Genomic DNA, 20,539 nt, shown 5'->3' on the forward strand with positions numbered 1-20,539 from the left:
TCTGAAACTGAAAAATTGCTTGTGATGCTTGGCTCTAACGTTACATTCTTTACTCTATGTTGTCTACAACAGAGTGTACAACTGAGACAGAAAAACTGTTCAAGATGCACAAACATGCAATCAATAAAGCTGTCTATGAAGTTCTGATGAAACTGGTGAGGAACAAATCTCTTCATAAACACTGAAGTCACGCTGAGACACTATAACATTTTGACACAATGCAGCAAATCATTGTTGTTTTCATTCATTCTCTTTCTCTTTCCAGGACCAAAAGGAAGAAGAAGGCATGGAGGAGCAGGTTCAGAGGGATCAAATCACTGAGGCTCCAGGTCTGTATTCATAAACTACTGTTGCCTGGGTCCAGACCTTCGAATCCGTCTGACACCAAGTTTACTGATTAATCGTCTGGCAGTTAAAAAAACATTGGGTCAATGACTATCGATCATCCAATCAGCACCATGGGCGGGACTAACGCTGGTTTTACCGTCCGGCCTTGTCTGTCTTTACTGTTTACTTTGCGTGCATACTCTGGCCAATCACAACCTAACAAAAGTTAGTTAAAGTTGTGTTTACCCCGTAGGCTCCGCCATAGCTAAATAGTTTTTAAGCGGAATGACTTATTTCACAAAAAGAATTTATACAATTCGGTCCGATAATATTTTGGAAAGTCCAGAAGAGTGGTGATCCTTCTGGACTTTTCTACTGCCTTTGACACAGAGAACAAGCAGATCCCATCCTCATTTCCACCCTTCAGGATCTGGGTGTCTCAGGCTCTGCACTCTCTCTGCTCACATCTTACCTCAAAGACCACATCAAAATTTGGTCCAACCAAAAGAGGTAGTCAAGCTGAACCATGGTCCTGTTCGTTTCTAGTGTGAAAGCATTTTTTGGATGGTTTGGACTTTCGGACCAAATACAGGAAGCTCTGACAGGATGTCTTTGTGTTATAAGAATGGGGAAGTAAGTAAGTAAGTAAGTAAAGTTTATTTGTATAGCACCTTTCACAGATAAAAATCACAAAGTCCTTCACAATAAAATGTAATACAATACAACCAATTAAAATACAAGAACATTTAAATACAAATACAAAACATAACAAACAACCATAAAAAAAAACCTTGACTAACTAAAAGCCTGCAAAACAGCAGTCTTTAATTGCTTTTTAAAAGATTCGACAGAATTCACACAACGTAGAGAGAGAGAGAGAGAGACAGCCTAGGAGCCACTACTTGGAATGATCGGTCCCCTCTAGTTTTAAACTGAGTGTGGGTAACCACTAATAGCCTCTGACCTAATGACCTCAGACTACGGGTGGGAGTATGAAGCTGTATCAAGTCAGAGATGTATGGATGAACTTGATCATGCAGGGCTCTAAAAGTAATGACCAGGATTTTAAATTGAATTCTATACTGGACTGGCAATCAGTGAAGTGCTGCTAAAACAGGTGTGATGTGTGCTGTTTTGTTAATGTGAGCTCTTTTATTAATGTGCATTAAAAGCCTTGCAGCAGAGTTCTGAACAGCATGGAGACGGTAAAGCTCCTTCTTACTCAGACAGGTAAAAAGACTGTTACAGTAATCTAAACATGAAGAAATGAAAGCATTAATGATCATCTCCAACTCAGCCTTAGTCACAGTGTTCTTTATTTGGAAATATTTCTCAGTTGAAAGAAACAGTTCCTAACTAATTGTTTGGAGTGGAGCTCCAAGGACATGGCTAAATCAAAAACAACACCTAAGCTCCTGAGGCTCAGCTGGACAGATGAGCGTAAATCACCAATGTGCTGCTTTATCTGAGGGATTCGACTTTCAGGGGTGATAATTAGTGTTTCTGTTTTATCTGACATCAGAAGCAAAAAGTTGTCATATAACCACTGTTTGATACTAGTCAAGCAGTTAAAAAAGTTTCCTTAAACGAGCAGTACAGTTGGATATCATCCACATACAGATGGTAAGATATGTAGCTAAATTAACTAATTATCTGTCGTAAAGGAAATATGTACAAAAGGAACGGAATAGGTCCCAAGACAGAACCCTGAGGTACCCCACACAACAACTCTGCAGTTTCAGACATGATCTGATTCACATAAACACTAAAACTACTACCAGAAAGGTAGGATGAAAACCATTTTAAAACTGATCCAGACATCCCAACCAGATCACGAAGTCTATTTATCATAATGGTATGATCAATAGTGTCAAAAGCGGATTAAAGGTCCAATGGGACCAAAACTCTATATTCCTTAGAGTCAGCTGATATCATAATATCACTAGAAACTTTAAGTAGTGCCGTTTCCGTAGAATGCTTTTTACAGAAACCAGACTGGAATTTGTCTCGTGACAACTCGTGATTCTCTAGGTAAAGGGTGAATTGCTCTGCTACAACTTTTTCTAAAATGTTTGACATGAATGGAAGTTTGGATATTGGCCTGTAGTTCTTAGGTTGTAGTGGATCCAAACTGGGCTTTTTTAGTACAGGCTTAACAACAGCATGTTTTTTAAAAAAAACTAGGAACGACACCAGTTAAAAGGGAAGTATTAAGCATCTCAACAATAAAGGGGCCAATGGAGTCAAAAGCTTGTACAAATAGCACAGTAGGGACAACATCCATAGGACAAGATGAGGGGTTCAAAGTATGTAGCAGAGTGGTGATATCATGTAATGTCACAGGTTTAAAAATGGACCAAGAATGAGTCGAAGACAAGACAGGCAGAGTTCTGAGAAAGTGATGATGAGATGTTTGCCCTAACATCTCTGATCTTATTTACAAAAAAGTGGAGGAATTAATTACAGTCCGATTTAGATGAGACAGTTGCTTGAGGGCCAGAAGGAGACACCAATGCATTAATGGTGTCACATAAGATTCTGGGATTGTGCTTATTCGAGGATATAAGCTGAGAAAAGAAGCAAGTTCTCGCCTTTCTCAGCATCTCGTTTAAAGTAACCCTGAGTTCTTTAAGGTGAAGCCTATGAACCTCAAGTTTAGAAGATTTCCAAAGACGTTCAATTTTTCTACAATTTCTCCTAAAACTCTGGATTGCTTCATCAATCCAAGGACAAGGTTTTTTATAGGAGATAATGCTTCATTTAACTGGTGCTACTTTATCTAAAATTGTTAAACACTGACTATTAAAAGACTGGATAAACACATCTGCATCACTGCATCCCAACAGAGAACATGGGTCGAACAAGGCAGAGAACCTCTCAGCAGCATCATGATTAATAATCCGCCTTCGGGCCCTAATTCTCAGGGGCGGAGGATCTAGAGGAAAGTTAATGTCAAAGACCACACAGCTATGATCACTCACAAGAACATCTTCCACACGTGCATTTACTATACAGTATCTAGACCAAGAGAAAAGACAAGGTCCAGGGTGTGACCTTTAATGTGTGTAGGTCCGGTAACATGCTGAGTAAAATTAAAAGAGTCTGTGATAGAAAGGAGGTCAGCAGCTGTGTTACATGTAGAATCATCAATATGTAGGTTAAAGTCTCCAATAATTAAGACCTTCTCCAGTTTGATGATAGACGATAGGAAGTCAGTAAAATCAGTAAGAAAGACGCCTGCCGGGCCAGGAGGATGGTAAATTAACACACTGTAAAAAAGTGTAGTTTATTTACATTTTGTATTAGCTTGTTCAAACGCGTTCAATCGCAGCACAGGTCTCTGGGACCCAAAAACAGACTGGTAAAACATCCAGAGGAGCTTGCTGCAGATATTAAAGGACCGCAGCATCTACACGGTCCACCACCGTGAAGAAAATCCACCACTGAGAAAATTGCGCTGAGAGTGAGGGGGGAGGTGTGGGTTGGGCAGGCAAGCCAGCAGTGTCTGGGTCAGCAGTGGGTGGTGGACAGACCACTGCCATTGGAGCTAGGCAGTTGAACCTGATGTGGAAGTGATTCAACTGGTTCGCCCAGTCCAGATCTATATGGTTGAAGTCGGTGCCACCTGCTCATCAGATAAACATTCACACTCTGATGGCACAGTATCAGGAGCAATTGAGGATTCAGAGTCTTGCCCAAAGACACTTCTACATGGAACTGCAGGACTAGGGATTTGAACCACTAACCTTCCGATTAGTAGGCAACCGCTCTACCACCTGAGCCACAGCCGCCCCAAGGTAGCAGCTCGTATATCTGCCTGTCTGACTGACATCTCTCTATTATTATTATTATTATTATTATTATTATTATTATTATTATTATTATTATTATTATTATTATTATTATTATATTCTCATTGGATGTCCACACACCACTGTAACAACACCATGAACAACACTGGCTTGGCCCCGTCATCCTCCACCCTCTCGTCCAAAATCATCACATCTGGTTGCAGAAAACCAAGACAGCAACGGCCAAACTGTCAAACTCAAGGCTTCAAAACGGCAGTCCACTAATTAGGTCCTGTTTGCATGTGTGTGGACTCGGCCAGTGTGTGTGTACTGTTTAAAATAACAGAGTGAAAAATGTAATTTATCCTCCTTTGATTAATAAAATATGAATTCTTCATCTTCTAGTGGAGGGGAGAGGATTGAATCTGCTTGCTGGTCCACAACAGAGAGTAGACCCTCTCAGGTATGAACATACAACAAGAGCTCAAACTCTGCAGGTGCCTCTAATTTCTTGTCCTTCAGCTGAAGAACTTCTTATTTCTGTTCAGAGGAGAGAGTAGGCCTGAGTTAGGAAACACATACAGAAGTTTAGAATGGAAACATCAAGAATCATTCTCATTTTAGTCCTGTTAGCAGCATGGCTCTAGGGATAGTTATGTCAGTCCACCGCTTTGTTCCAGTCTGAAATATCTCAACAACTACTAAATGTGTTGAGATAATATCTTGTTCTGACATTTATTCCCCAGAGGATTGATCCATAGTGATCCTCTGAGTGTTCCTCTGAGTCACCAGCAGGTTTACACTTTTAGCTTTAAGTAAAAAACATCTCAACATCTATTGGATGGATTGGCAGAAACGTCTCATACATATTTCACATTATGTTTTATCATGTGGGAGGACATTAATGAAACCAGAGCAGATCAGTGATGTCTGTGTCTCTTATTATTTCTAGATTATCTTCCCGTTCCTCTTAGATACCAGTGACCAGTTAACTGAGATGAGTTTCTCTGTCTCTCTGACAGACTGAGGAACTGTGCATCATGTCTAACAGCAGTTAGGACTCATGTTGGATAGAAAATCATTCTGACTGTGTTTCTTCCTCCAGGGTGCAGAGGCGTGATCTGATGAAATGTAAGTGTTAGTGTCTCTTTAAATACACAGCTGATCATTATTAAACTTTATATAAATGAACATCAGCACACGAGCACAGAATAAAACCTTCAGATGAGTTTGATGATAAACTGCTGCTGTGTTTTGAGTAACATTTTATAATAACCATCACTAATAAATGATAAATGAATAGTTAATTTAACTTAAAGGACAATTCCGGCGCAAAACAAACCTAGGGGTTAATAACAGATGTGTACCCACTCGATCGCTCTCTGGGACACGTTTTCATGCTAATCGAATGTGTTTGGAGCTTGAAACAAGCATAATGCGGGTCCAGACAGTTTATTAAAAAGACAGTTTAGAAAGACAGTAGCTCCCAAGATGGCGGCCGCCTGTATACGAGAATGCGACTGTCTTTATAATCTATCTTTTTAATAAACTGTCTGTTCATTTTTTAATAAGCGGTCCGTGCTAGCTTGTTTTAAGCTACAAACTTAAGCATACACATTTTTGGCTCTTTAAACGTCATTTTTTTCTCAGTGGCATAAAATATCGATAAAGTTGTCTTCTGCAGTAATTCAACAAAGCATACCTCACTCCCAATCAGTCAGCCCCACATCCAAATGATGTGCGAACACGCTCTCTCTCTAATGTTTACGTTTCCACGGTTTCATGTCACTGGAAAATCCCTTGCTGCATTGAGACACTTTGTTTAAGGTAAGTTCATATATACTCAACATTATTCATTAGTCCAAAGAGAATTTCATCATTATGAATGTATGACAGCAAAGAGATAATGTTATGTGCAGAAGTTATCATTGATAATTAGTGTTAGCTAAGGTAGGTAGCTAGCTAACGTCTCACAAGGCTCATTGAGTCAACATCAGATCCGTCAGATCCTTTTCCAAATTACATCATGTACCACCATGTCTGTTGGATGAAGCACATCCACTATACACATTTCAAGCCAGATGATGCAATGCATCTCCAGAGTGTGTCGCTCTCAGAGGCAAAGAATTTGTTCTTTAGACATGTTGATTCTATCATCTTTACTGAGCGTGAGAGCCGTCCATTACAGTCTCTTTTAGCAGACTACAAACGCATAGATAGTGAGTATGGCTATGCAGTGGGTGATGTAAAATCATCTTACATCAAGGACCTGCTCATTAATGAGTATCAAGAGAAAATTGGCTTCAAAGAGAGAAGTGAGCTTAACAAAAGTGATTGGGTCTATGATGTTGGGGGAGGAGGTGACTACATTGAGGCTGCAGTCTCATCCCTTGGCATCAGCGATGAGCAGCTTCTCCAGAACTTGGCACCAAGGCTATCGAAGATGATCAAAGACACACCTACTGTTCCCTGGCTACCTTGCATTGATCATCTTGAGGAAGATTGTGTGAGTTGCTGTTGAAGTTTTTGACTTCAACAGCCTCAGCACTACCACTGCTATCAACCTGGGTGAAGCAAAGATCTGGTAGACACTCTACACAAGAGTGGTGTCTGCATCAGCTATGCAGACATGCTGCTCCTTTATGACCACTGGGCTTTGATGGAAGTAGAGGCATCAGCAACCTGCCCACAGGAGATTGCAGATGGCTAGCCAGCTATTGTTATTATTGACAATGATGACTTCAAGATTGACACCCTGACAGGCAACTCAACAGGAGCCCATCAAACAAATGTTATATATGTGCAGCCAGAGAGCTATAACAAGATTAAATACTGAACTCCGTATGAGCAGAGCTTTCATTTGATTCTAATATTAAGGTTCTATGACGATTTTGAAAAATTGACATTTAAAGAGCCAAAAATTGGTGGCCATCTTGAATTTGAAGGTCAAAAATAGGTCAATTTACATTATTTATGAATTTCTTGACCCAAATAGTCTCAGAAACCATGTATTATGCAGCACTGTGGGCAAAACCATTAAAAAGTTAATTTCCAGCTTGGCTGATGGCAGCCATTTTGGATATAGGGCTCTCACAAAATTTCCCCACATTTTTGTGAGGGGCACCCCGGCACATTTTTTTCTTTAACCTTCATAGATGACAAATCCAGTGAGAAACAAACCTTTGCTCTCCATGGTCACGGAACTGCTATAGAACTAAATCGTTATTTTACTGTTAACTAACAACAAAATTATAATTAATGTTTCTAATTATTAGTTATGCTATAATTTATATTATTTTAACAGTTAATTGTTGCTCACATCATAATATTCTATGTAGTTAAGTATTTGTAAATGATTAATAAATCGTATAATATATAAACATTATTTGGATGGTTATTATAAAGTTGTATTTGATGATTATAACTTGTTAACAGTTAATAAAGAGTTTTTAAAGCTATAATCTGTTTTATTTTATAATCTATAAACATTGTTATTTAATGCTTTATAAACCAGTTATTAATTATTAAATTATGAAATATAATTTCATTAACTTATCATGTTATTATAAACTGCAGCTGTGTTGTGTCTCGTTCTCTCCATCAGATTCCTGTACACTCACACTGGACACAAACACAGTGAACAGAGAACTCAAACTGTCTGACAACAACAGGACAGTGACATGGGTGAGAGAGGATCAGCCATATCCTGATCATCCAGAGAGGTTTGACAGTCCGCAGCTGCTGTGTAGAGATGGTCTGACTGGTCGCTGTTACTGGGAGGTTGAGAGGAGAGGAGGAAGGGTTTCTATAGCAGTGAGTTACAGAGGAATCAGCAGGAGAGGAAGCAGTGCTGACTGTTGGTTTGGACGTAATAATCAGTCCTGGAGACTGTGGTGCTCTGATGGTCGTTACGATGTCTGGCACAATAACAACAGAACATCCCTCCCTCTCTCTTCCTCCTCTGTCTCTGGTAGAGTAGCAGTGTATGTTGACTATCCTGCTGGCTCTCTGTCCTTCTACTCAGTCTCCTCTGACTCTCTGATCCACCTCTACACCTTCAACACCACATTCACTCAACCTCTTTATCCTGGGTTTGCGTTTGGGTCATATGGTTCCTCAATGTCTCTGGACTAGATTTATTAAGCGATTTGCGCCTGTTTCCAGGCGTTAATTGTTCACAAAGACTGACTTAAACGATATTAACCACTATTTACAAACAGGGTGCACTTGGGTAAAATCGCAGATTGCCTGCCACATTAACGAGAAGAGACAAGTTGCGCTTTCAATACGCGTTTGTGGGAGGGTCATGGGGAAAGTGGGAATTCCACCCAAAAATGTGGGAGAATATGCGTAAATTGTGCCTAATTATATATTGCGCAGTATTTACAAAGACTGCCAGTAAGAGCACACCTCTATTCTGCGGGGGAAATTCTCCGTCTCTTAAAAGCAGGTCTAAACCAGGAAGCGGGTTTCTTGGTATATGCCTCCTGGTGAAATGGCAGCAGTTATCCGAGCAAGAAGAATTCTTTTCTTTTCTGGTTCCTGTAAGCGCGGCAGCAGTCAGCTACAGACTTTTACAAAATAAAAGCCTGTGAGCAACCGACTTTTACAATAATGAAATAAATAATAAAAACTGCGTTAATGCGCGATAAAATAATTGTTTGCGTTAATTAATTAATGAGTTAACGCGACAACGCGTTAACGCGTTAACTTGCCCAGCCCTAATATATATATTAAGTAGAGTGTTCATGTTCCTTCCAGGGCTGCAGAGACATCACATACAACAGATTACAGACGTTTGGTTACATTCAAATTACAATTCATTTTTTTTTACTTTTATCTACGGAGAGTGACTTATCAATAACCTATCATGGCTCTGAATGGAGTGCCCACACATGTACCTTCATCATCAAGCTGACCATGTTCACACACATAGTCACATTTGAAAGAAACAGTTTTAATGTATTTCATCATGAATTTGTTTCGTATGTTCAAGCCCTAAAAGGGTAACCTTTCAGGTTGTTATTCTAACCCCCGAAAACACCATCACCAAACCCACCAGACTCCATGTAAATAATCAGTACTTTTTACTTTTAGCGTGTATAGAGCCAGCATATCTCCACATGTAAATGGGTGAATAAAGGGTTTATTGTAACCAAACCAGAGTGGTGATTGTTGGAACAGACCCCCAAATGTTATTAGAATCCATCCCATTTGTGAACTTCTAAATTCCTCTGTTGCTCAGTGTAACTGTTACTCAAAGCAATGTTATCTTATTTTAGTTTTTTATATATAATGTTCAGGTCCAGCTGGATCCTCCCCTCCTTCTTCTGGTCCAGAGTTCTGAACATCTTTGGAGAAGAAAAACAGTTTAAACTTTGAAAACGCATGGCCACAAGCAAAACCCAGGACATTTGGCCTGTTTTTCAATGGGGCATTGACTCTTCCCAAGTGTCCTTCCCAAATTGCAAAAGTGTTCCCAAGTGGTCTACCTTCCTGCGCAGCAATGTTAAGGAATTACTGGAATTGTAAATCATAGAGTGTGGTCTAGACCTACTCTATCTGTAACGTGTCTTGAGATAACTCACTTGCTATGATTTGATACTATAAATAAAATAGCTAGCTTGTCAAAATTAGCACAGTTCTACTCCTTAAAGAGCTGGTAACCACATACTCCAAAACCAGGACTCTAGCTGAAAGTGGAACATTTTGGTCTCAATCTTGAGTGGTCTACCTTCACCTGCGTGAAAGCTAAGTGCTAGCATGTCCAAACCAACACAGTTCTACACATGTTCCAAAGTGACTCAAACACCTCCCAATGTGTCCCTGGTACTCCAGGGGGGTAGTGCACGTAAAGTTGCCTGGAAAGGAGACCTGCACGGCCCACAGATGCGTCCTGCCCACCCCCCCTTGCACTCCCTAATGGTGAAGATGGTTTGGGAACACTTTTACCATTCAGGATTTTTAGCCTGTCCTTGGGCTCATGGCCATTTGGCAGCCTTTCAATGGAGCACTTGTCCTCCCAAGTGTCCTTCCAAAATGGAAAGTGTTCCCAGTTGTTCTTCCCAAATGGCATAAGTGTTGCCTTTTGGCTTTTTGCATTTCGCAAAAGTTTTCCTTTTGGACTTAAAGTGTTACATTTTGGGGCGGCCTCTAGCTCACCCAGTAAGAGCGTGTGCCCCATGTAGGCTGAGTCCTTTGCAGCGGCCTGGGTTCAAATCCGACCTGCGGCCCTTTGATGCGTGTCATCCCCTCTCTTTCTCTCCCCCTTTCTGATCTATCATCTGTCACTATCTAATAAAGGGAAATGCCCGAAAAAATAATCTTAAAAAAAAGTGTTACATTTTGGCCCGAGGGATGATTGGGAGTTTTTTTGGCCACTTCCGATTAGGGCAGGGCGATATGGAGAAAATCAGATATCACGATATTCTTGACCAAATACCTTGATATCGATATTGCGGTGATATTCTAGGGTTGACAATTGGTGCTTTAACAAAATATCTTCACACTTAGATTTTAGATAAATAATCATCAGTAATGTGGACATAATGTCTAAGTGGGAAAAAGGCAAATAATACAACAGCTAGAACCGTCTGGTAAGTTCAGAAGAGTACATCACTTTACTGTAATGCAGCCTTGAAAAACAGTTATGCCATATTACGATATTGCGATATCCAAAATCTACACGTTTCAGAGAGGTGGGCCAGGGCACGTTTCAGAGAGGTGGGCCAGGGCACGTTTCAGAGAGGTGGGCCAGGCTTGTTTCAGAGAGGTGGGATGGGGAACGTTTCAGAGAGGTGAGCCAGGACACGTTCCAGATAGGTGGGCCAGGCACGTTTCAGAGAGGTGGGCCAGAGTACGTTTCAGAGAGGTGGGCCAGGCACGTTTCAGAGAGGTGGACCAGGGCACGTTTCAGAGAGGTGGACCAGGGCACGTTTCAGAGAGGTGAGCCAGGCACGTTTCAGAGAGGTGAGCCAGGACATGTTTCAGAGAGGTGGGCCAGGACATGTTTCAGAGAGGTGGGCCAGGCCACGTTTCAGAGAGGTGGGCCAGGGCACATTTCAGCCCAGTCTCAAGCACCAATGGAGCTTTAAAAACTGAAAAAATCCCTTCTGTCATTTACTTTTCTGACTAATTGATGTTCAGACTAATGTCAAGCAATCAACCAATCAACCAATCAATGAGTCATTTGATTGAATCCCTGAGTCAGTATTTGAGGATACGTCCAGCAGGCTGATGATGCTGCGGCAGGTCTGCAGACTGAAGCCGTCTGTCTTCACATCTGACCCTTCAAACACAGACGTTACTCTGATGTCACAATGACATCACTCTGATGTCATCAAAGATCTTCTATAACTGAAGATAGCTCATTACCCGCTACACTACGGCTATGAAGCCAGGTCACATTTCCTGGACCCTTTCAGCCTGAACGTCTGCAACAAAGTTCATGTGTTGACACATTCGGTTAGTTTTGGTTTGTAAACAAGTTTACATGACGTACTTGTTGTCTATGTGGGCTGGTACTTACTGTACTTACAAAGTTTATCTCTACGGGTTTTTCTACTTTTTCTACCTTATTTCTAAGTTTTTTTTCAACCTGTTCTCAATCCGAACTCGTAAAATACGGACGTTTGGACAGTAGCCCGAAAACCTGCATAGGGAGGTTGGTAGGGGTGGTGGATTGGTCAAAAAACACAGCAACACAGGACTTTCAACCAGGAGACCGGGGATCGTCCCACATGTCACGTTTCCTAAACTCAACCGTCACTTTCTTCTTTTCCTAAACCCAACTGTCCCGTTCTTCTTTTCATAAACCCAACCGTCCTGTTGTTTTCCTGAACCCAACCATCCCGTTATTGTTTTCCTGAACCCAACCATACCAATAACAACGCCAAAGGCACCTGACCGAGCGTCCATATTTTACGTGATGGGAGTGAGAATGTATTGTTTTTTTTCTACCTTTTCTCTATACTTTTTCTACCCTTCCTCTAGGCTTCTTTCTAGTCTTTGTTCTAATTTTTTTCCCACGCTTCTTCTACAAGTTTTCTAAGTTTTTCTTCCATACTTTTTTAGAAACTTTCAACAGTAAACATTGCCGAGCAGCTGCAGAGTGACTTAAGCAACACGGAGAAACTCTAAAATAATGAATGTGTGAATTTAAATAAATGAATGAATCCGTGGAGACGTTAAACTTACTCTGAGAAACGATTCGGTCCAGAAGATCTCTGAGTCCTGTTGACAGAAAGAGTCATCACCACAATGGAAATAAGCCTCAGGGCTTTATTGTGTTATCCTGACTTTGTTTTGTTTTTAATGTATGGTGCATAGTTGTATCGTATTTTATAATGAAATGGGCAAATAAAATCAATCAATCAATCAACAGGAAGTCACATTGTCACTTTCAGAATAAAAGTTCAGTTAAAACATTCAATTGCACAAAGAGACACTTGAAGTGTGGATCCACGTTGCTCTGTCCGACATACGGCTGCAGGAAAAAGATTCATAGCGATGTAAGAAATCATATTTTGACAAACATTAAATTATTCTTCATGTCCTCTTGTCTCAATATGACAGAATAGAGAGTACAGTCTTACAGTTTTTTTCCAATTGCTAAAACACAATTTTTGCAAACTAGGCTGGTTTATATCAAAAAACAAAATTCACAAAACCACACACCCAAATTGCAAAATATGTGAAATGTGAATATGAGTCTGAAGGATGGAGTTTAATAAATAAAAGCTGTTCTAGACTAAGCATTTCAAAACAAAAGAGGTTTTTAAAAGTGTCAGTCCAGCTTTTCATTTTACAGTTGTATTCGATTGCTAAACGACAGTGGGCACAATTGGATTAACTTGTGCAAAACTCTAACTACAGTCTGCACAGCAGCAGTTCATGTGGACAAAACTTTAGTTCGTTTTTCATTGCTTGAACACAGTTTTCAAAACTCTACACACTTATCCCATGACTTTAGCCATAACATGCACAACACGGTGGATCTACAGCACTCTGTTCAAATGTTAACACACTGCTGTCAAAACTGTTAACCACACATTCAAAACAGAATGGATTTCAGCCCAGGTGGATTCCAATGGTTTCTTGCTTTAGACTTGTTAGGGAACACATACTGTAGATACAGTATATAGGGAAAGCTCATACAGCCTTCTTTGGAAATAAAGAATCACCATATAAGAATGAAACACATTGTAACGTTTGAGAGAAACAGGTAAAAGAGTTAAGATACCAACATGTCCAGGTAAGATGTCTGAGGTTACATACACAGCTGTGAAAATGTGAAAAACACTTCCTTTACTATAGTAAAACTGTGGATTTCCTGTTTTTCACAAACTAATGGAGGTGTAAGCAATGGGAACACCACAGTCATTTGTATTTCTAGATAATGTAGGTTCATGGCAAGAGAAGACATCCAATTTGTTGATTAAAAAAAAAAAACGTGTAGAATTTCTGGACTATTACGTAATATTTGGTTTGTACTATCTCCAGTAATTATGTAAATTACTACAGACAAAATCCATCCATCCATCTTCGCCTGCTTATCCGGGGATGGGTCGCGGGGGCAGCAGCTCCAGCAGTGGACCCCAAACTTCCCTTTCCTGAGCCACATTAACCAGCTCCGACTGGAGGATCCCGAGGCGTTCCCAGGCCAGGTTGGAGATATAATCCCTCCACCTAGTCCTGGGTCTTCCCCGAGTCCTCCTGCCAGCTGGACATGCCTGGAACACCTCCTTAGGGAGGCGCCCAGGGGGCATCCTACCAGATGCCCAAACCACCTCAACTGGCTCCTTTTGACGCAAAGAAGTAGCGGCTCTACTCCGAGCTCCTCACAGATGACTGAGCTTCTCACCCTATCTCTAAGGGAGACGCCAGCCACCCTCCTGAGGAAACCCATTTCGGTCGCTTCTACCCTGGATCTTGTTCTTTCGGTCATGACCCAGCCTTCATGACCATAGGTGAGGGTAGGAACGAAAACTGACCCAGGTTGCTGGCCCCTCCGGGCGCTGAGGAATATGGACTGGAGCGGATAATGGACCAGCAGCTGGTAGCCTCGCCGATGAACCCCTTTCTTTTTGGTCATCAGGCTCTTCACTTGCTCTGACTGCTGTCCGCCTCTCTGCCTCCATCTCATCCCGCACCTGGTTTAGCTGTACCTGGACACTTCTCCATCGCTGTTCCTGCTTATAGGCCTCTCTCTCCCGTGCTTGCATCTGCCTCCGAATTAAAGCGTAGAGCTGGTCGAATCCTTCTAGGTCAGGACCCCCATGAACACCATCCTCTCCAGCTAGGGTCTGCCCCTCCATGGCCCCCTGGTTGCTTACCAGTTCTCCTGGGTCACATAAGGCTTTCCCCTGGTCACTCAGCATGGCCTTCTTCACACTCCGGGTGTTGGGTCGACTTGATCTTTCCAGCTTCTCCAGTTTCTTCAGAGATGGAAAACTATCCCACCACTGCCAAATGTCACGAATGACGACTGGAGAGGAGGCTTTGCAAGTTTCAATGTGTGTGTTTATTAACAAAAGCACCACCAAAACATACTCAAACCGAAATACAAAAACAGAATATTAAACTGAGGCAAAAAAACAGCAAACAAACCGGCAACCTGGGTTTAAATTAAAAAAAAAAAAAAAAAAAAAAAAAAAAAACATTTCTCCGACCACAGGTCCTTTTGGCTCAGGTGACTTGGTGTTTTCGTTACCCATTACAAGATTGCAGTAGTTCTACTTTTCACTACGATGTAGCCGTCGCTACAAAGCTTAGTTTAATCTCTGTAAACCTTGCTAAATCCGGGACAGTTCACAGTCTGTCTCTTGATAAGTTCACAGAAATATCTGACAAGTTCACAGACGTTGTCTTTCTTATTGATCTAGTTCACAGACTAAATCTGACCAGTTCACAGACGTGGTCCTTGTATGGATAATCTATTGTCACACCCATGTTTTTTGAGTTCTAATCTATGTCACACCCGCGTTGGAGAAATTCTCAGAAATATGTCCGTTATCTGTTCAAAAATACCACTAAATAAAGACAAGAATAAAATTGACAGTGCAGTATAAGCTTGTTTCATTTTGAACACAAGCATACTTATCAGTCTGGGGAGAAGAAGTCTAATTGGTAGCGCTCCACCTCCCGCACAAGTTCCGGCTCCTTTCCCCACAGAGAGGTGACGTTCCACTTCCCAGAGCCAGCCTCTACTGCCCGGGTCCGTCGAGGCCCCTGACCTTCACTGCCACCCGTGTGTTACCTTTTCAGCTTCCACGCTCCGAACCGTAGTTGGGAGCGAGCAGGTTTCAAACTAATAACTTGGCTCGTAGCAGGTAACTTGCGTCTACTGGTCCGGGTCAACAGAGCCAAAGCACAAAACAGCGAGGCGTCGATTAGTTGCAGTAATGAACTCGGGCTTTATTACTCACAGTGGTACACATTCACGGGCACAAAAGGCGCTGTTCTTGCTAGCGTTGGACTGGAGCATGCACTGCGTTACTGTTACATTCGCGCCGAAAGCTCAGACTGATTTTTACGCTATACTTTGTTTTTACTACCCAGAACACACCTGCCCCACTACGTCACACATACGCATTTTTTCAACAAGCCGCCAGAGGGGGAGAGGCGGAGATTGCAACACTACCCCCACTCTGGAGGATGATTAAACCTTTAACATATCTCCAGCATCATTACACTGTACATAGGGAAACATTAATTATTATATACATTATACAAACATCCCCAACCATAACCTGTGTTGCCCATAGTCCTTGAAGGGGTCCTGCTCCAGTGGAAAGTTAAGGTGAAAAGGCAATGTCCATAAAACGTCAATTAAAGCATATTGCATACTCCTTCGTTTTATACATTCAATGAGAAAAAATGTGACTATTACTTTAACCACTCAACTCAACGTTAGCGTAAAGTTACTCCAGGGTGCAGGATTTAAAGTGCAAAAATAGGGCAATATATTCTGTTAACCAAATTTAAAAAAAATTCATTTCACATCATGTTTTTCACACCCATGCTCAATAAAGTTCTTAGCAGTAAACATACCCAGGATGCTATAACAAAACTATGCGGCCCATCAGTATTCAGGTTACCGACTGTTACTGATACTACCGTACTGATAATAAACAATTATATTAAGCCCATACCAACTTCAAATTTTAACCTCAGCATAGTCAAGTTATTTGTGTACAACACCGGAACTCTTTGTTTTTGACAATACTGGAACTCTTTTGTTTTTTGCTGTCTCTTATTTCTTTATACTGGAACTCTTTTCCTCTGAGGAGGGCAGCGGTCCGCCTACACCCAACCTCAGGCAAATATGCTCAGTGACCAATCCAGTCACCAAACATGTCAGGAGCTCTGCAGACCCTCCGGGGTCGACGCCGAGGGGTGGAGTTCAAAAGGGCGTGAGCCCCTTGTCCCCTGGCCTTATGCTGGGCCCCAGCCTCATCCAGTGAAGGCTCAGCGGGGTGGCAAGGGAGCGGGCTGCTGCTCGGTGAAGCTGCCGACGATGGTGGTAGAGAGAAAAGACCTGGAAGGGACCCCACCACAGGGTCCTCTGCCTCTGGTGATGTGCTCCAAAGGTCAAGGGGACTGATGTCGATTTCTGAAGAGCTGGGGCCTGACAACGGGGGTGGCGCCTCCACTGGTGCCCACGTTTCAGCCTCTTGAAAGATCCAGTCATTGTCTAGTGTTGTCCTGGAATGGTAGGCTTTGAGCTTGTCGTGATGAACAACTTTCATCTTCGTCCTCGGGCCCTTTTAATCCGGTAGACCAAATGGTCCAGTACACCCACGACAAAGTACGGACCCTCGTAGGAAGGCAGGAACTTCCGCACTTTATTCTTTACTCTCTTTGTGACTTTGACCAGGAACCATACTGCATCACCGACCTTGTGTTGGACTCTGCAAACATTTTTGTCATACTGTCGTTTGGCACGCTCGACAGATTTTCCCAGCGCCTCCCTGGCCAACTGGTCAGATATTTCTGTTCCCTCAGCTGTACAACATAGGATGGAGGGGTAGTAGTGTTGTCTGGGTCAGGTGGCAACCCAGCAACAAGATCCACTGGTTCTGTAATTTCCCGTCCGAACAGCATCATATTAGGCGTCAGGCCCGTGGAACTGTGTTTAGTTGCACGGTAAGCCATGACCGCATATGGAGTCATAATGTCCCAGTCCCAATGACATTGTTCTGCAGTGGTGGCTATGATTTTCTGCAGGGTGGCATTGAAGCGCTCCACTTGGCCGTCTGACTGTGGGCGAAACGTGGTCCGTGTCTTATCGATCCCCAGCAGCTCACACATTTCCTGGAACACAGCTGACTTGAAATTGGTACCTTGGTCGCTGTGTAGGCACTGTGGAGCTCCGTACCTACACACCCACTCGGAAACAATCTTTTCAGCCACTGTCGTTGCTTGTTCGTTGGGAACAGGATAGGCTTCCACCCATTTGCTGAAACAGTCCTGTACCACTATTATGTAGCGGTTGCGCCTTTTGGTTTCATTTAATGGTCCCATTAAATCGACTGCGATCCGTTCGAAGGGGGCACCAACCCGCACCGTGCCCATGGCGGCCTGAGGTGTTTTCTTGGGGCGGGCTTTCGCAGCACAGCTGGTGCAGGTGCGGCACCACAGAGTGACGTCATCTCTCATATTGTACCAGTAGTACCGGGCTTTGAGACGTGCAAGGGTCCTTTCTCCTCCAAAGTGGCCACCGAGTAGGCCATCGTGCAATTGTTCTGTCACTGGGGTGCGGTACTCTTGAGGCAGCAGGATCTGTGGATAGAACACCCTTCCATCTGTGCAATAGAATTTCCTCAGCAAAACTCCGTCTTTCTGGTAGAGCCTTTTCCACTGTGACAAGTAGGCTTTCGTGGCAGGGCTGTAGGGTGCTATGTCAGCCCAGGGTGGCCTGCCCCTCCCCTCGTCCATCCACTTCCTCACTGGTGCTATATCTGGGTCAGCTTCTTGGGCACTGATTAACTGCTCTTGGGTCCAGCCACCGAACAGGTTGGTTTGGGCTGGCTCACTCACCCTGTAGACACCTGGATGGAACGAAGAGCCAGCTTGAACCACTGGAAGATACTTAGGCTCGACTGCGGGGCTGCCTCCATAGCTACCTTCAGGCACCACTACCCCCACTGGAGGTTGCTCTGCAGGAGTTTCCCCAGTATCCTCTGCCCTCTCGGCCATGTTGCACTGAGTCCCTTTGTGCTGAAGCTGGTTACTGAGGCTAGGCTCTGGCACCGTGCATGGGCACGACGTCCCGCAGGGTCTTCTGGAGAGCGCGTCCGCATTTTGGTGGTGTCTCCCTGGGCGATGGATCACCTGGAAATCGTACTCTGCCAGTTTCTCCAGCCAGCGAGCGAGCTGGCCCTCAGGCTCCCTCATCCGAGTCAACCAGCGCAGGCTGCTGTGGTCAGTCCGTATGATGAATGATCTCCCTAGCAGGTACTGCCGGAAATGAGAGGTGAACTCGACAGCTGCCAGAAGTTCTCGTCTGGTGGTGCAGTAATTTTGCTCAGTGGCTGACAATCTTCTGCTCCCATAAGCGAGTACTCTCTCCTCACCTTCTTGCACTTGGGAGAGGACTGCTCCAATTCCCCAGTCACTGGCATCTGTGTCGAGAAGCAACTTGCCACTGTCGAGGGGATAGCCCAGCGCGGGTGCTGACGTCAGCCGGCTTTTCAGCTGCTCAAAGCCTCCTGGCATTCGTCCGTCCAGTTAAAGCGTGCATACTTTTTGGTGAGTTCATGGAGAGGCTTGGCAATGGAGGCGAAATCTTAAACGAAGCGTCGGTAATACGAAGCCAGGCCGACAAACTGACGCACTTCAGATACGTTTTGGGGTGCGGGCCACTCAGCCACCTTTTGGATCATTTGGGGGTCGGTGGCAACACCTTTGGCGGAGACGATGTGCCCCAGATAAGCCACTAGCTCTCGGAACAGGACACACTTTTTCAGGTTGGCTGTGCGTAGTCTGTCGAACACTTGACTGAGCCGCTCCAACATTTCAGTGCTGTCCCGCCGCAGGACAATGATGTTATCGAGGTAGACCAAACAGGTCTCCTACTGCAGCCCAGCTAGGACACGGTCCATGAGCCTCTGGAATGTGGCCGGCGCATTGCACAGTCCGAAAGGCATCACATTCCATTCGAACAGGCCCTTAAGGGTGCAGAAAGTAGTGGCTTTGCGGGCTCTCGGCGTCATCTCCACCTGCCAGTACCCTGATGTTAAATCCAGCGTGCTGAAGTACCTGGCGGTGGACAGCGTGTCTAAGGTGTCCTGGATGCGGGGCAGTGGATAAGCATCCTTTATGGTTCTCTCATTTAAGGGCCTGTAGTCGACACATAGCCGCGGCGTCTGGGCCTTCTTTCTCACCATAACGATTGGTGCAGCCCAGCTGCTGTTGCTGGGTTGGACTACACCAGTGTCCAGGCTCTGCTGCACCTGCTGGTCTGCTGCAATTTGTTTGTCTCTAGCCATCCTGCGCGGTTGCTGTTTCACGGGCGGAACAAGGGTGGTGAGGATGTCATGCTGCACGAGGCTAGTACGGCCAAGGTCAGCGGGCCCCGTGGAGAAGACGTCACTGTAAGACCGTAGCAGGCGGGCCAACCTCTTATGGTCGCCCTTGGGCAGACTAGCACAGCTCTCGTTATACAGGACCTGCAGGTGGCTGGGTAAAGAAGTACAGACAGAGTTAATATGTTCAGGGGCAGGTGGGGCCAAGGGTGGCTGGGGTTCCACCTTCCCCAACACCGTGGCTGGCTGTAGGATCCCTGCCACAGCGCCCCTCTTCAGAGTGACAGGTTGAAGACTCTGATGGGAACATTAGCGGACCGCTGCGCCTGTACGATGATGTGAGCCACTAGAACGTGGTGCTTTTTGATGAAACCTTTGGTTGGGCTCAGCATCAGGTCTCCCTCAGTAGCATGGCGAAGGTGGGCTGTGCCAGGGACTACATACTCACACCCCGACTCCAACACTGTTGTACGGGCCACTCTGACAATGTGCACCCGGGACTGATGGCTTGGGTTAAAACGAGGTACCTTTTCTCCGAAGAGGGTTATCTCACGGCGACCATAGTCCAGCTGGGCACTTGTCAGATGTAAGAAAGGATGCCCCAGGATAACCTCTGTGTTCTCTGCTGTGTCGGCCATAATAAAGTTCACATTGGTAACTCTGCTCCCAACTTGTACTGGTAGGTTGACTTCCCCCAGCACTGCCAGACCATCGGGGCCGATGCCCTGCAGGACCTGTGCGACAGATGGCTGTATTGGGGAACTTGCTGGAATGGAGTTGAAAAGATGGAGGGGCAACACATTCCTCCGAGCAACAGAGTCAAGCAGAGCACACATTTCCAGTCCATATATCAATATTTTAACACACATGTCATCTTCCTGATTTGCAGTACAG

At 44.0% G+C, this 20,539-nt stretch overlaps 1 protein-coding gene and 1 long non-coding RNA gene across 4 annotated transcripts in view; both read left to right on the forward strand.

The window, feature by feature from the left end:
• The window catches only part of LOC116049191 (receptor-interacting serine/threonine-protein kinase 4-like), a 35,744-nt gene that overhangs the window by 5,326 nt on the left and 9,879 nt on the right, over positions 1-20,539 (forward strand). The window contains exons 7-8 of one of the 3 annotated variants that reach the window (XM_036000585.1): positions 73-155; positions 266-358. The exons of 1 other annotated variant lie outside the window; for it this stretch is intronic. In XM_036000585.1, the coding sequence (XP_035856478.1) occupies positions 73-155; positions 266-343 (161 nt within the window). In that variant the 3' untranslated portion in view covers positions 344-358. Of the gene's footprint in view, positions 1-72; positions 156-265; positions 359-20,539 lie in introns of those variants that run through there. One more of the 3 variants, XM_036000584.1, reaches the window with a different exon arrangement.
• LOC116049168 lies at positions 4,531-7,756 on the forward strand. Its single transcript, XR_004104822.1, has 3 exons — positions 4,531-4,581; positions 5,224-5,249; positions 7,723-7,756. It is a non-coding gene; the product is annotated as an uncharacterized LOC116049168 (long non-coding RNA).

This window comes from Sander lucioperca, chromosome 4, assembly GCF_008315115.2.
Source record: "Sander lucioperca isolate FBNREF2018 chromosome 4, SLUC_FBN_1.2, whole genome shotgun sequence".
NCBI lineage: Eukaryota > Metazoa > Chordata > Actinopteri > Perciformes > Percidae > Sander > Sander lucioperca.